Source organism: Topomyia yanbarensis, chromosome 2, assembly GCF_030247195.1.
Source record: "Topomyia yanbarensis strain Yona2022 chromosome 2, ASM3024719v1, whole genome shotgun sequence".
Classification (NCBI taxonomy): domain Eukaryota; kingdom Metazoa; phylum Arthropoda; class Insecta; order Diptera; family Culicidae; genus Topomyia; species Topomyia yanbarensis.
The window spans coordinates 436,824,694-436,841,453 of record NC_080671.1 but is presented as its reverse complement, the minus strand read 5'-3'; the positions used below and the strand labels follow the sequence as shown (position 1 = coordinate 436,841,453).

The 16,760-nt window shown below is 41.6% G+C and overlaps 2 protein-coding genes across 5 annotated transcripts in view; one reads left to right on the top strand and one right to left on the bottom strand.

The window, feature by feature from the left end:
• The window catches only part of LOC131685555 (glycerol kinase), a 515,121-nt gene that overhangs the window by 413,145 nt on the left and 85,216 nt on the right, over window positions 1-16,760 (top strand). The gene's annotated exons all lie outside the window — the stretch shown is intronic.
• The window catches only part of LOC131685553 (non-canonical poly(A) RNA polymerase protein Trf4-1), a 61,625-nt gene that overhangs the window by 10,298 nt on the left and 34,567 nt on the right, over window positions 1-16,760 (bottom strand). For all 4 annotated transcript variants that reach the window (XR_009304832.1, XM_058969360.1, XM_058969362.1 and 1 more), the window contains 4 exons: window positions 8,269-8,447; window positions 7,752-8,201; window positions 7,555-7,692; window positions 6,859-7,490 (listed from right to left, as the gene is read on the bottom strand). Coding sequence is in view for 3 of the 4 variants with exons in the window: in XM_058969360.1 (XP_058825343.1) it covers window positions 6,859-7,490; window positions 7,555-7,692; window positions 7,752-8,201; window positions 8,269-8,447 (1,399 nt within the window). In the remaining variant the exon portion in view is untranslated. The remainder of the gene's footprint in view (window positions 1-6,858; window positions 7,491-7,554; window positions 7,693-7,751; window positions 8,202-8,268; window positions 8,448-16,760) is intronic.

Sequence of the window (16,760 nt, the reverse complement as noted above, 5' to 3'; positions counted from 1 at the left end):
ACAAAAAATCCATATGGGACTCTTATGCTTTTATGGGCAGTACAACTGTATAGCGCGAAGGGGTACTTCGCCAGCTGCACCAATGAGGTGTTCGCGGGAATCTTGGTTGCTTTATCAAGCAGCACCTCACTGACCGAAGTTTCAGGGTGGACTTCCGTTTCGGCACACTCACGAAAGGTATACACGTGTTTGTCTACACCGACAATATTATACTTATAGCTATTGGAAAAAGGATTGGTCGCACAAGACTGAAGCTGTCAGTCGATGGGCAGACCCAGTCGGTTTCCGTAGCTCAGTCAATCTGGCTGGAACCACAATTCCATTCCGGAAGGAGCCTTAAATCCTTGGTGTGACTTTCGACTGAAAGATGACTTTTCATCCGCACTTCCGACAGGTGAAAAATGACTGCGAAAGTAAAATAAGAACTTATCCGCACCATCAGCTCGCATCACCCGAAGTGGAATAGGCGAACCGCACTCAATATTGGCCAGACCCTCATCCATAGACGCCTGTTCTACGGCCTACATCAGGAAGTAGATACCCCGTCACCGCTGTATCGTCAGCAGTCAGATTGGCTTCGAGTCTACTGCCTGGCAAAGCTGATAAAGCAGATAGCAGAACCGCTATTGCTAAATCAATTTCAAATCGAGTAATACGCCTTGGCAGCCATTTCCACAATTAGAGCACTTACATCGCAAATCGAGACTAGTCGATGTTAGAAATCCTACCACGACGCGTTTCCTCGTTGCAAAGTTCCGCGGTTTATGCATTTCGTGGAATAACACTATTGAAACTTGTCAACTATGCGCTGAGATGAGCCGGACCTATCTGGTTGGCGGAAACTACGAGTACCAGAGGAAATATTTGACTACAATACATTGGTGAGCGGTTTAAATCTCTCAACGTTTCGGTTTGTCGCACAAGCACCAACTACAAGAAGCTGATACATTATCAGCGATCTCTTTGGCGTGCAGCCTGCCGGCAGTTTTCGCATTTAACAAAATCAGGACAAACCGAGTGTTCTGATGATTCTTCGTCGTCCGAACTACATGATGCCTCAGTTCGTGGTTCACCTGAAGGAAATCCACCACTTGCAGTAGCATGGCAAAGTTTCCCTAAATCACAAATCGCTGAAACATGAACTGACTGATTTTGCTTAACAGTGCTAACCAGGTACACCCGAATCAACGCGAAAAGATACGCAGCTTGCATTGCGGCGATCAGAGTATCAACGATTGATCCAGAGGCTGTGATTGAAGCGCTGTCTCAAAACGAGGAAGATATTGCGATGTACCCCTCGACGCACCGCCATTCAATCAATTGCCACATAATAGTTTCCAACGCTTGGTGGTGTAATTCAAAATAGCTAGTAGGGGTGTACCCAGAGAATCAAGCAATAGAAGACTATCAGAATAAATAGGCCCAGCAAATCGACGTTCCTGCAGCTGACATGTGAAGACGCTGCACCATTAACTATAAAGTTTCATTCTTCATCGGTAAATCGGTGGATGTTGTCGCTGGTGGTTCAATCGAAGACGTGAAAACCGAGGCTCAAGCGACACAGTATACCTTTTGAATTCGGAAATCTCTTCAAGTTGCCAAACTGCCGAAAATGATAGAGCTCATTGACGGACATAAAGTACCGATCGAATAAGCCCATCCGAATCTGGATGCTAGCAGATGCGTAATTTTCTGCAGATGACAATCTTGTAAACCGAAGAGAATCCACGAACGAATATTGACCACAAGACAAGTCGTTTTGAAACTGAAGAAGTGTAGTCCGTGCTACGCAAAATTCATGCATAACGAATTTAGCTCTGTGACCGATAGGAAAACTTTTATCACCATTTCTTCCAGCAAATTCAGATAACAGGACATCCCGATCGTCATCCACGATAAAGCAAGCAGAACTGCACAAAGTCTACCCCAAGTTCTAAGCTAATCAGACAGGAAGGAGATGCGGGCAGCGATCGAAGTAGTTCGATCTAGCTAAATGGAACCAAGCAATATTCATGCCCTGGACGCTTGGAGGCGAGCAACTATGAAGCGAGCGAATTAAAGACGACTTGCTGATGCAGCAAGCGGCGATTTTAGACTGAATGGAAATGAATAAGTATGAATCATAAAGCTGCATTATTGGACTTCTGAAATCAAGACCCAACTAAAAACTTTGGTCCAGGAATATGGAAAGAGCTGTGAATTGCATTAATCAAATAATTTTGAAATACTGGACTTCTAGAGCGAACAGTTCTACGATTAAATGACAAACATGTGATTCCGTAATCCAGGAAAGCAAAAATATCTTCAAAAAATCCGCGAACCGAGGCATTCAACAATTCCTATACCAATTTTCAAAATATTTCATATTTCAAAGCCATCTAAAAACTGTCATGCTATCAAATGCATTCAAATTAACCTTCAGCATACAAAAGGTTCTTTAGCAGCCCGAAGCAAAAATTTCATGATGAAATCGAAGGGAAATAGACTTATCCAAGAACTATGAACAGTAGAAGATCGTGTTCGAGGACTTACAACGCAAAGATGTAGGTTGCTTTACTGTAAAGACAGAAGGTCACCCAAGACCATCCCAGCTCTTTGCGAACGACATTAATTTTTTTTTCCATTAACTTAATTTCTTTCCAGGGACCTAGTGTATGCAATAGTAGAAATTTCAACAGAGAGAACACCAAAAGTTTGTTGTCGTTTCAACCCATTTTGCTCACGATACAGGAAATCCACCACAGCCGGAGCTAAAAAGTTTGGTTAACTATTGTACGATGCATATTCTCCCAATCATTGGCTACGACACAAAAACTCGTCACTTAATGACTAGAAGTAAATGTTCTTCTTGTCACTAGGCGACGTGACTGTGAGAAGAGGGCTCATCATGCGGCATGCAAAAACAGCGAAAGAACCTGGTAATCTTTTTTAATATCTAAATTCATATTGCAGGCGAATTCTAAATCATAGGGTGGAAGTATCCCCAGGCATGATGGGTTTGAACATGGAAGGGGTTCTGAATTTAAGAATTTGATATGCCTAATTCAGTTCTTAGGTTAGGTATGTGTTTGAAGAGCCGTTCTCATCGGATGACAGACATATCTAAAGGCCGATAAAAGAACTGATGAAATATTTGGGCTCCCAAAGAGGATAAATTGAGATACCTATATGCAATCCAGTAGAACGTCGTTTGAAGGGTATCCAGGTAAATGCGAAAGACTCCAAAGATCTCCACAAAGTTGCAAAGGAACTTATGAACTGCGTATGAAAAAAGCTGTCTACCAACCAAACGAAACATGCTATGAAAAAATAAATTCTATGGTGGAACTATAACCTTGAGAGAATAGGAGTATGAGGCCTACGTGTAGTAAAGTTAAAGGGTTCGACCATCGTAGCATTTTTAAAAAACCGAAATTTTTTGTTGGACTTTAGAATTGAAAATCATACACGAAAAATTGAAGACGACACCAATTGGCAAATGTGCATTCAAATTTTCAATTCTGCCGCAACGCCTCTTATGTATACCCCGAGCGTGCCGAAAGCTTTAACGGCGTTTTTCTTGAAACCACATTTCCTGAACTGGCCGGAAACAACACGATCAAACGATTTTTGATCGCTTTGAAATTTTTACAGCATATTCAAAATTGATTTCGTCAGATACGTACGCAGGATTTTACTTTTTTATTAGTATTTTTTTTTAATCATCGATTTTGTGTCGACTTCTATGACATGCGTTTTTTTTTACTAAAAAGAGCGCCATTTCGCGAAAAACCAAAATATCAAGAAAAAAAATCCTTCGTACTTCGCTTGCTGTTGTTATAAGGAATCGAGAAAAAAAATAGTTTTAAACTCAAGGTTGAAAATTCCAAAAAAGTGCCCACAGGCGCCATCTTGTGACAAAATAACTCTAAAAAAAATATTTTTTGAGCTTTACAACTAGTTTCATAAATCCCATTTTACAACATCTCGATTCACTTCTTTATTGCGTCAAGAAAAATTCCCAAAAGATGCCTATTTTTTCGTATTCTACAGTGGTGTAACCCCTTAAATCGGCCATATATGCAGGGACAAGGGATCAACAAAGATCCACAAGACGGATCTGACCTAATATAATAAAATTATTAGAAAATCTATGAGGAAATCCTTAAGTGGTTTTTGCGAGGGGGTATTCGGGTGATTCTCAGCAAAGATCACTCTTACGAGCTCGGCAAACTGAGAAAACCAAATGACTCACATACCGACCATCAAAACATGTCTTAACGGGTCAGTGAATCGGAATCAGAAAATCCTCTCAAATACATATGCTACGACCGTCGGTATCGATATGCGATAAGCAGTATTCAAACCTTACAGGGTCAGGTGGGCAAGGAAATCTTTCAAGCTCTACAAATCTTCAGGTTTGAAGAGAATATATCCAGCTCTCATTCAAAAACGATTGAAAATTTCTCTACCGAATCTAAGACGAATTTGGCGGTGGAGTTATGCCTTAGGGTACGTGCCAGTATGCTAGAGGGGGATTAGGATACTGTCGATAACAATGGCAGGTAAACGTTGACCAACCTAGAGAGTCCAGTCCAAATAGAATTATGTCTTTTCTTTTAAAAGGTATGGAAGAGATATTAAATTCGCACATAAGAAGGTATCCACTGAATAATAAACAATTTGCCTGTCAACCTGGCAAATCCGAGAAATCGCAATATCGCTCCTAATCGGCATTGGGGGAGCGATCGAAAATACTGCTATCGAATCGAGTCAGCGTGCTTCTAAATCAAAGAGGATATTGCGTTCCACAGTTGAATGGATAACTGAAATGTTTTGTTGCCGGACTTTGACAGCGTCGCTGGAAGGTGACAATAATCATGACAACCACTAGAAGCGGTCCTCAAGGAGGAGTACTGTCACCCCTTCTGCTGGATAGTGGACGCATTCCTGAGCGAACTGGAAGGTCTGGGATATGAAGTATGTAGCGGATTCCACGCAGACGACATTGTCATCGCCGTTAGGGGCAAGGATGAATCGTACTCAAGCTGCTCTAAACTTGTAAAATGGTACAAAAGTGAGAATCTTAACTCAAACTAAAACCATCTATCATTATTGGAACCACTATTGAATTTGCTACGCAGGTACATTTCTTTGGGTAATAATAGAGAGTAAACTGTTGAGGAATCTGCATATCCAAAGAACTAAGGAAAAGACGTTAAAATGCATAATGGTTTGTCGACTATGGGGGAAAAATTGGGATTCATACCAAATTGACGAACTGATGATACACGTCATTTATCAGACCAATGGTTTGCATATGCTTTAATGATGTGATGACCCAAAGTGAAAAACAAAAAAGTATGTTTGTAACTATTGAAGTTACAGGGTGGCTTGTCTAGCAATCACATGGGCAATCAAATCGGTCCTAACAATTGCCTTGGAAGCAATGCTAAATCTGGCACCATTACATGTCCTTATTAAAAAGGAAACAGCACATAGTGCCTTGCGTATGAATAATTTCTGTTGGTATTTACCGGGGGTTTACGGGGCACCTTAAAATATTGGACCTTGTGTCGGAAGAGTTGCACATTCATTGATAGTATGCCGATAAGGAAAGTCTTTGATCTTACATTCGAGGTTGTTACAGTTCCTGAAGACGCCCTAGAGTATTATACTGATGACTCAACTGAAACTGTGGTGTGGGAACAGGGGGCTGTGGTCTTTACTATAGGTTTAACAAGATTTTAGGTTCTCTATCGTTAGTCTTTCGAGCAGAGGTATATGCAGTTGACACCTGTGTATCTGCTAAGAAATGACCCAAAGGGCAAGGAATTCTAATTCATCTATATAGCCAAGTCGGGTTAAGAAGGCCTTGTAACCTTGATTTCAAAATCGTCTATTACTTCCAGCAAATTCTGATGGATAAGGCTACCAATTACCTGCTCACGCACTTGACGAACTTCCTCTCGTTTCATAGGTCCTAAGCCATCGTTTGGATTTGGACCTATCAATCTTAAGGAAAAGCTCGGAAGCAAGGTATGAAAGGCAAACACTTTGATGCCATACCACTCTGTTCGCAATCAAGACTATTTATTCAAAGCTAAAAGAGAAGAACTAAAGAATTCCTCGCTTCACGTGAACACGGACTAAAGGTAATCACTGATCTACTAATAGGTAATTGCTCTATTATGGCTTATTTGGTCAAGTAAGTAAAGGCTGAAGATGGTGCCTGTAGGAAATGCCATCAAGTCCATCCAAACACATACTATGCAACGACCCAGAGATTGATATGTGTACAGCGAATAACACGGAATAAAGACGGGAAAAGAGTAAATACATCTGCGCTCCTTCCGACTTTCTGCATAACCATGTTCTCGCAACACATGAAGATCAGTCTAAACTTCACGCTTCTACTCGTTAATACTTTACGAACCAGAAGCTCTACATTGGATACTTTAATTATGATCTTACACGTGTTCGATGCTCCGATCCAGTTGCCAGAATTGTATCACCATCCAACTATTCGCCAATGCCCGAGATACAAATAAGCAGTTTAGCCTATCAAAATAAATGTTTGCAGCAATCTCACTTTTCTGGAAGGACGCAGATCAACTAAACCAGAGAGTAGAGAAGGATGATATGCTCAGAACACCGCACAACAAAATAAGAAGCTTAAAGAGTTGAAAAAATGGAAGAGTTTAGCCGCCACGCATATGCTCGAAACAACCAACAAAGTCATTCGAGACGGTGCAGTATTCAAAGACGGTGCATTCCGAGAACGTGAGACAGACTGACGAAGACGAACAACAGACACACGGAAGGAGAGATCATAATTTTTTCAGACAGACGAAAAGAAACGTCTTCATAGGTACTCACATTATAACTGATCATCTGATTCTCGTTGATACCATCCAGAGCCTGCTGCTGGGCCATCGCCAAGTTGATCACATTATTTTCCTCTATGAGCACCTCGTGCGGGTGCTGCTGTGGGATGTGCGAAGTAAGCACCACCACAGTACCGCCCCCACCCCCGCTAGTACCGTTCGGATGGTGCATATCGTGAACCAATTCCGGCGATCGGTTTATGCTCGTCGGTGAAATATCCCGCGACACCGAGTTCGAGTCCCCGTCGCTGTCCATGCTTTCCTCGGAGGTGTCCACACTGGATAAACTGTTCCGCCGTCGGGTGTAGATTATCTGTGGGTGTTGTTGGTGGCCCGGTTGCAGTTGATGCTGCTGCTGCTGCTGCTGTGGCTGGAGGTGTAGTGGAATATGCGGGTTGAGCGGATCGTTCAGGATCGTGGGAACAATGGTTTGAGCCGCTATCAGTCTTGATTCGAAAGTTTCCTTGATCCACTTGCGGTAATCGATCACCTCATCGGTGACGCGGATTATTCGCCCCAGGATACTTTGCCGGTTGCAGTCGTTGAGGAATTTGTTTAGCGGGGAAACGGCCTGCATGAGCACGATGTACGCGTACTCGAAGGCTTGCTTCACTTGGAGGGCACCTGGTGAATCAATAAATAATGTGTTATTCTAGAAATGAATCACGTCGAAACTGCAGATACTTACCGTAGGACGATCGCCCGATATCGTTGCCGGGCGTCAAAGGGTCTTCAATGCACAACAAGCTAGGTCTATGACCGTCTATCATCTCTCGCTGTAGCTCCTCTTTTGGTATATACCGGCCACCGTTTTTAACACTTATTCCTACGAAACAAATGCAATTGTTTGTGTCGGTTTGACGATATTATGCGAACAAAACTTACCAGTCTTCATATAGTTAAACTTTCTACCGTATAGTTCCAGAAACTCCAACAGCAACACCCCGAGATTAGTGGTCTGATTCAGATTGGCTCGTGGGTGCAGCTGCAGGAAGCTAATACACATCAGAATCAGCGAGTAGGAGGAAATACCCCCGGTAAACACCTCGTTCAGATCCCGTTGCAGCAGAAACTGCTTCAGTACCAGTACCAGCTTAGCCAGAACCGGGTACTTCCGCTTGAAATCCTTAATCAATTCGGCCGACTGAACACCGGATTGCATGTTAAATGAGATGTCCACCTTGACCTGGGTTTCCCGGTCGGTCAGTTTAACAATGGGAACCGACGCCTTATCCAGGACCCGAACCGACATCGATTCAGCAATGCCACGATTTATCAGCTCGTTCTCCAGAGTGCGCAATGGTAACTTATCCCAACGACCGATGACAACCAGATCTGTGGGAGAGTTTATACGATATTTAGATCTTTCGAAAGGGATTGATCGGAGGGGTTTAAAACTTACCGATATCACTCGTGGGTAGGTACAGTCCGGTACGGAATGAACCGAACATTTCTACCCGTGCCATTGGCCAGAGATTCAACACGATAGCCTCTATCCGGGCGACCACCTGCACCCTCAGCGCATGCTCCGTCGGCGTCGGTATCATGTGGGCGTAAAATTGTTCAATCTCTTCGTGCAACCTGTAGAAAAAAAATCATGCGAAAAAGAGAAGACAATTCATATTAGGAAGATCCATGAGTCAACACCACATGTTGATTTACGAGGAGCGCATACCAGTTTTACTTTCTGGCGTAACACATGTGTACCTATAAAATTTACATAGTGTTATATTCCAAATTTTCGACTCCACTTTCGGTATACAACTGAATTCGTACGTGGTACAATGTTTTCTCTCATTTTGGCTATTATGTGTTTCATCTACCAGGACAGTTTACTCGAATGAAACGAACAACTACATTCCAAATCGGTCGTGACGGGCGACGCGGCTGCCGACACCTGATGGTAAGCGCAGGCGACTTGAGTCATGTCGCTGTAAATATCCTCTGTCTGCGAGGGGCGTTCTATTTTTGAACAATGTTTCAGATTGGGTTGGCGTTTAACTGGTTTCCATCGGTCGTTACGATGCCTGACAACCGGGTCACGTCACACGGATGTACGGATAAACATTACCATCTAAGGATAAACTCAACTTGGCGAGTATATCTTACCGAATACCTTCATGTCAAAACCTAAGATTATTGTTCAAGACCTGTTTGCTACATGATTGATACAAGTCTCGACTAACATTTGATTAGGGTGCAAAAGCCAAATGTCGAAAATCACTTTGAGAGGAAATTGTTGTTTGTTCTTTGTTTGAACAAAAGAGAAAGGATTTAACTTTAGTTGACTTTAGCCATAATCATAAGTTACTCGAGAAATGTTGTGTAGTTTCTCTTCGATACGTTCGTGCCAAAAAAAAAACAAAAGTGCATGTCTTTATTATTCTGCGAATCGCACTAGCCGTAAGAAAAATGCTATGAATGTTCCGTTCTTATCAAACAGCTCTGAAGAATTTGCCCTATACAAAGTATGACGGAACAGGCAATTCTCGTTACACATTGTGTAAAAAAGTTAGTTACTAAAACAAATGTTTGTTAAAAAGTAGAGATGATGAGAGTACATCGTATGATAAACAATTCGATTGCAGTTCAACGTCATGATATATACTAAAAAAGAGGCAGCACGTAATGCACTCTGTCGGTATTTATCAGGTGATTTTGCGGAGCATCTTATAATTCTTAACCTTGTCTCGGCACGTGATCACATTCACTATCAGTGGATGTACCTAATCGGCATGCTATCAGATAGCATACTGGTCAGGCAATATTTTCATCTTCCATTTGAGGTTGTCATACCTGATTGACCAGAACGGATGAACGGATCTATTCAGGCCCGGACGACGCTCTGGATTATATTGTTACCTGAAAAGCAAAGCGGAAGCAAGAGTCTGCTGTTGCGAAAACATCAGCATAGATGTGCGCGGATGATCGCGATTGCGCGTCTGTCTTTGTGTATCATCGAGAAGAGCTAGAACGTTTGTAGGGGAAAGTGCATGATCGCGTGTATATAACTTCGCGTATATAAATTCGATTTTATAACCGTGTGGCCATTCGCATATTCGTGTGCGAACATCAACATCAACAGACTTCTTGGCCCCAATGGTACTTCGTCGCTGTTGTGCTATCTTATGACAAGCGCCATTTAGCACATTTCGAGAAAAACGATTTTTAAAGTTTGAGATTGAATATCTTGAAACTTATAAATGGTATAAACAATTCAAAGAAGACAATTAATGCTTCAATCTATTCTGTATTAAACTCTCAAATATCATGAAGTTCGCTTGACTATGTTGCGAGTTTTCACTATAAATGTAAACAAAAGTCGCACTCACACGTGTCGTAGGTGTGAATTGATGGCAAAATTTGTATGGCGTGTCATAATTGTGCATGGAAAATTTTCCATAGAAAAAAAGCATCAATTATTAACTTTTATTAATATCTTCGGCTTTATTCGGCCTAGAAACAATCGATGAGATGCATTTTGAAGGAAATTGAGCAAGCAATCTAGAAAAAATAGTAATTTTTAATTACAGTGTTGCCAAACATGAAATATTGCCAATTTAAAAGTAAAACTGCATATTTCTCGCAATACACGTATTTTTATTTTAAAAATTATTATGCCATTGTGTTCCTCAGACATTTTTACATATAAAAACATCTAAAACTTTTACATTACTTAAGCGAATCCCAAGATACAGGGATTTAAAGCAAAAAACTAACAATATCTCATCACTTTTTTCGCTATAACTCAGTAACCAAGCAAAATTTCAAAATTCTGAAAACGCCATTTTGTAGAGAATTTTCAGATTAGTAATGTTGCATATCTAACTCAGTTCACCCCAAAATGGCGTTTGTCATAAGATAGCACAACAGCGACGACTTCTTAGCCTGGTTACATCTAAGGTTAAACAAAAACTCATTTTTAATCGAATTTCCAATTCAGCGGTAGTCAAATCCTGTGGCAACTCTATTGAAAACTTGCTGAAGTTCGGTAACAGCGCTGTGGCGACCGTATATGATTCGCCTAAAATGTCGTAATGCTTTAATGCGGGCTTGAAGATTCAGACGTTCTAGAATTATAGGGCAATACACTCTGGCAGATATTAAGTCTGAGACGAATTGGGCTCGAGAACAGATCCTTCGGATGCTGAGTGCATCGAGGTGTATTAAGTGGCAACGGTTTAGAAGCTCGGCAGTTTAAATCTGTTTTGCCATAGATAAACTGACGAACCATGACGAAAAAATTCGTGCTCCATCAGGAATCAGAAGGAATCAGTTGAAGAGCCGATTGTACCCCGCACATAATCGCAAAGATTTCTGCTTGGAATACCCTACAGTATGAGGGTGAGTACAGTACTACAGTACTGAGTGAAATTGTTCCAATCTCATTTCACGACAGTAGACACCAGCACAAGCACGTCCCTCAATTAGAGAACCGTCAGTGTAACAGACCACTTGCGTTTGTCTTTGTCTTTCCATATAGCCAGACAACCACTCCTCTCGAGAGGGAAACTTCACATGAAATGTCCTGTAAGGAAAACTACATGTGAGTGTAATATTGCGGGGAGCACGAATATCTTCACCCCATGTAACCATTTGTGACCACAATCGTGTATGACTGGTAGCAAAATCAACATGCTTACTGTTCCAAAGCCCAGTAACCTGCAGTCTGTATGCACATGATAGTGCTTCTTGTTTGAGGTGTATGTGTAATGGTTTGATATTTAGAAGTTCCTCAAGAGCAGCAGTCGGAGTCGAAAAAAAAAGCGCCAGTAAACGCCATGAGCGCCATTCTTTGCAGATGGTTTAGCTTTGACTGGACTGTCATCACCTCTCCCCTCTGCCACCACACAAGGCATCCGTATGAAAGTATTGGACGTACAATTGTTGTATAAATCCAATAGATGTATTTAGGTTTGAGACCTCAGGTTTTACCAAAAGTTCGTCTGCACTGCCCGAAGGCCATGCACGCTTTCTTGACTCTGAACTCAATGTGAGCAGACCAATTCAGTTGGGAATCCAATATAACTCCAACGTATTGGACTTGATCTGCACACAGTAGCTTAGAATCAAAGAACTGCAAGGGACCAACCCCGGTTGTTATTCGCTTCTTTGTGAAAAGAATCATTGAAGTTTTGCTTGGGTTAACTGATAATTTAACTTGTCGACAACACTGTTCGACAGCTCTTAATGCCTGTTGCATTAAGTCAAAGATTATTCCGATGCAAAATCCAGTAATTAGCATTTGGAAATCGTCAGCAAACCCGTAGGTTGAAAATCCAAGCTCATTGAGTTTCTTCAACAAGCCGTCGGCTACCAAGTTCCATAACAAAGGTGACAGAACGCCGCCCTGAGGACAACCGCAAATACTCAACTTCCGTATCTCAGCCTGTCGCAGTGACGAGCAAAGTATGCGGTTATTAAGCATTGCGTTTATCCAACCCGAAATACATGCAGTTATCCTATGACCGCGCGACGCTTCCAGAATAGGCTGGAAGGACACATTGTCAAAAGCACCCTCAATATCTAGGAATACACCCAAGCTAGATTACTTGGGCGAGAAGGCTTTCTCAATGTTGTAAACAACATCGTGAAGCAGAGTGATCGTGGATTTCCCACACTGATATGCATGTTGCATTTTGTGCTGTGGATATTCAACTAAACTAACGTTCCTGATGTGATGATCGATTATCCGTTCCACAGCTTTCAGAAAAAAATAACTTAAGCTGACAGGCCTAAAACTCTTGGCTTCTTCATAGCTTGAGCGCTCCCCTTTGGGAATAAATCTAACAGTTATTTCTCGCCATGCTTTCGGGATATACCCGGTAGCAAGACTGGAAAGCATAATCTTTTTCAAGACATGTTTAAAAATATCTAATCCCTTTTTCAGTAGCACGGGAAGTATTCCATCTTTTCCGGGTGATTTGTATGGAGCAAAACTGTCAACTGCCCACTTGACCGATTCCGTGGAAACCAATGTGCGTGCTAACGCCCACGAGTCCGAATCACCAGAATGAGATCTGTGAACATTGTTCAGCTCCGGATCGATACAACCTGGAAAGTGTGTGTCGAAGAGACAATTCAGAACATCTTTTTCGTCCGTCACATGAACACCATCTCTGGTTTTTAAGGAGTTTATCTGAAAATCATTTGGAGAGAATTTTATTTAACCTACTAGCCTTGTTCAGATTAGAGACATTAGTGCATAGGTTTTGCCAGGCAACCCGTTCTGCAGATCTAAGACATTTCTTATATGCACTACGAGCTAACCTGAAAGCCCTGGAGTTATCACGCTGACGCCGGTTCCAAGCTTTTCTCATAACTTTCTTAATTCTTTCAAGATAAGCCCTCCACCAAGGGGTTCCCCTAGTCGAGTTAACAGTACGAAGTGGACAAGCTTCTTCGTAGTATTCTAATATGAATGAGTTTGTCGTACCTACGACGTCATCTAAGTCATTTAGTTGACTAATTGTTGGAAAATATCCATGAAATTTAGTCGCCAAGTTTTCCAAAAAGAGGTCCAAGTTTGTAGATTTAGGATTACAATATGTTACCACATTGAAGGTGACATCAAAATGATCGAAACATATATATTTATGATATTTATGATTATTTATCAGAACAAAGTGTTATGTCTAACACCTCCTCCCTCCCAGACCACGCAAAAGTTGGTCGGTTTCCCACATTCAGAATATGGAGATTTGTACTACTTATGTACTCCATCAGTTCAGAGCCTCTCAGATTGGTGTCTGAGCTGCCCAAATGATGTGATGAGCATTCGCATCACTGCCGATAATGAGCGGAAGCCCATTTTTGCTACAATATGATACAACGCTTTTGAAATCATCAGAAGGAGATGACTCGTTATGCGGTAGATATGCTGAACAATATAAATGTTTTTTGTCTACGTTTCCGACAGTCAGTGTAACTGTGACAACACAGATATCGCGAGTTGTAAGCTCCGATATGAGACACGCGTCAACAGCCTTATTTGCAAGAATGCAAGCACGAGGCATTTCACGTGGGTTAATCATGCCTGTCTTGTTGTAAGCAATGAAGGCAGTGTTAAGTAACTTTCCAAAATAGAAGTTTCCTTTATGGAAATACGGTTCTTGAACCAATGCTATGGAAGTTTTACCTTCCTGCATGAGTCGAGATAAATTCATAGTTGCTGTACGTTTATGTTGGAGATTGATTTGTGCTATTCTTACCATTGTTGATTAGAGAACTGTACATTTCATTTCCAACAGAAATTGCACAACAACTAGAGGACACCAAGCGAGTTGGGATGTTAACGCATAAAGCGAGCCATATCAGGTTTAAATGGGACACGATCATTTGATTCCCACGAATTGCGAAAAAAAAATAATGATCCACTGTGTCAGAGATTCGCATAACACAATAAGGAAAAAACTCAAAATACTCCGTGCTTGACTATTTTAAACCCTCCAGTCATGAAGTCGTCGGCACGAAACTACACCTTGACTTAGGGCCTTCTACTTTCAGTAGCCTTCTACGACATGGGAGCAGGACCCCAGTGGCTCAATTTCCGGCCGGATACCACAAGGCCTCTGGGCAGGTTCATCTGTACACATCGAAATTTGATAAACGAAACTCAACAAAACTTCACCGAACTACCATCGGCCGAGAGTCTCAGCAAACCCCCAGCCAACAAAAATTCGGCAAAATTAAGCGGATCATCGGTGAAAAAAACTTCGGTGCGTAGAGCGAACGTTCCGTTGCGTAATGCAGTGTACTGGGGAGTTCGCCCAACTCTTCCCAGGCTCCGGTGGCCATTGAGAATATTTTAAACCCCCTCAACAATTTTACCCATAGCACGGGTCGCATGACACTATGGAGTTGGAGTTCTCTGTTTGGTGGATTTTTACCACTGGAACAGGTAGTCCGTAGTGTAAATCTTAGCCGGTTGACACAACCACTACCGACACTACACGGCTTATCTAAGCTGTTCGGAGAAAGAAGCTGACATTGAAGGACAACTTCCAATAGATTGCCGAACAGCCACACCATACCGCAACGAAAGCGTAATCGTTCAAAAGGTTCAGGCAAACAGTTCGCAGAGCGTACGGATTTTTTCGTCAGAGTTGGTACGGAAATAACAAAATTATAACAGAATGCAATTTTCGTAACATGTTGTGTTATAACTTAGGTCTCGTTAGTAGTTAAAATAACAGAAAATTAGAACAAGTAATAAAAAGAGATATAGCTTTGAAATCTTGTTGTTATATATTTCTGATCGGGTAGCCAAGGGAGACTTCGAAGGGCAAAGCGTTGTGGTAGTACGGATTCCAAAGAGCAGAACAATATTCTAACGTTGATAATTGAAATGCATCGGACGATGTTTCCGCGCAAATCTGACTATTGAGCATTTTCTCGGGTTTAGAACCATTCTGTTCAGATCACACCACGTACTCTAGCTGTCCAGCTAATTTTGAAGAAATTCGGTGTCGGCTGAAAGCCGTCTCTGTCAAAAAATCTTTATATAGTCGGCGAATGATTGTAATTTGACATTGAAGTCATTAAAATAGAGGAAAAATATTACTGGGCCGAGATGGCTTCCCTGCAGGATGCCGAATCTAGCGAGAAATGGTGCAGATAGATTGTCCCTAATGATGATTTGAAGTTGTCTTCCATCGAAATAGGAACAAAACTGACCGTGAATACCTAGTTTATCTAGCTTGGCTATTGCGATATCATGGTTGATTTTGTCGAAGGCCGCGAATAGATCCATGTAAAATAGCAGGTTTACAGCCCATTAACGGATCCATCGAATGCATACGCAGTGAATGACACCAGGTTGTTCTTGAATAATCGCGCGGACAATTAATCTGATATTTTATTTTCAGTGTACGGGTCAAATGCTAGAAGAGAACGAGTATCTTTATATTATATCACTAGAGCTCCCGATCGTATCGCCATGGAACGTTTTGTCTAGTGGATATCAGCGTTATTTTTTGATGATTGGTTCAACTGACATGGGCATGGACCTAGAACACGAGTTTGTATGATCGTACTTAACATGGTAGGTATTAAGAACCTCACCTAATCACAGGGGCCGATTTTATATTTGCGAGATCACGGTTGTTAGTCCGTGCGAATGATCGCAATTGCATGTTCTCGTTTGCGACCAATGTTGTATTATCGGGCAAAGCTCAAGCGTTTGTATGTTAGTGAGTTTGATCACATGGGAATATACGTAGCACACAACTTTGACAGTATAAATTCGTTTGCATAAATGTGTGCTTGCATATTAGCGTGGGCTTTTGAATGCTCGCGCGATCCACGATTTTGAGTGAATTGTTTAGATCTAGCAAGAAGTGAGTTTACGGTTATGATCTACAGCTGTTGATTTTTGAAATTGAGTGAGCGCTGAGGAATCAAGGATGTTTGCTTTGCGTTTTTCTTCCTGCGAAACGGCGATGTGTGTGGAACATGGAAGCTGAGGAGCGATTTGTTGTTGTTGTATGGAAAGTTCGCCAGAGATTCTGGTGATTCATCGGTTTCTGAACGACGTTGGATAGTTATTCTGCCGGAAATGTCGGTATATAGCTTGTTTTTGCTGATCGATTGATTTGTTGGTAGTGAGCATAATTACTCTCTTGATGAAGTTGGTGGTTGTATGTTAACCATATTTGGGGTTATGTTTGCGATCGACTGGAATTATAATTCTTAAAGGATTTTGAACAGCTGTTTCAGTCTTGTTCAAGCATAATGAAAATTTGTTTATTTCTCGAAGTTTCGGCCTTTGGTTTAGGCCTTTTTGAAGGAAAACTAGACTAGACATAAATATAAAAGCATTTGGACGGATGACATTGTGAACACAAACTTCCTATCGTTTTGCCTTTCTCATGTAGAAAGGCTATGCAACCACTC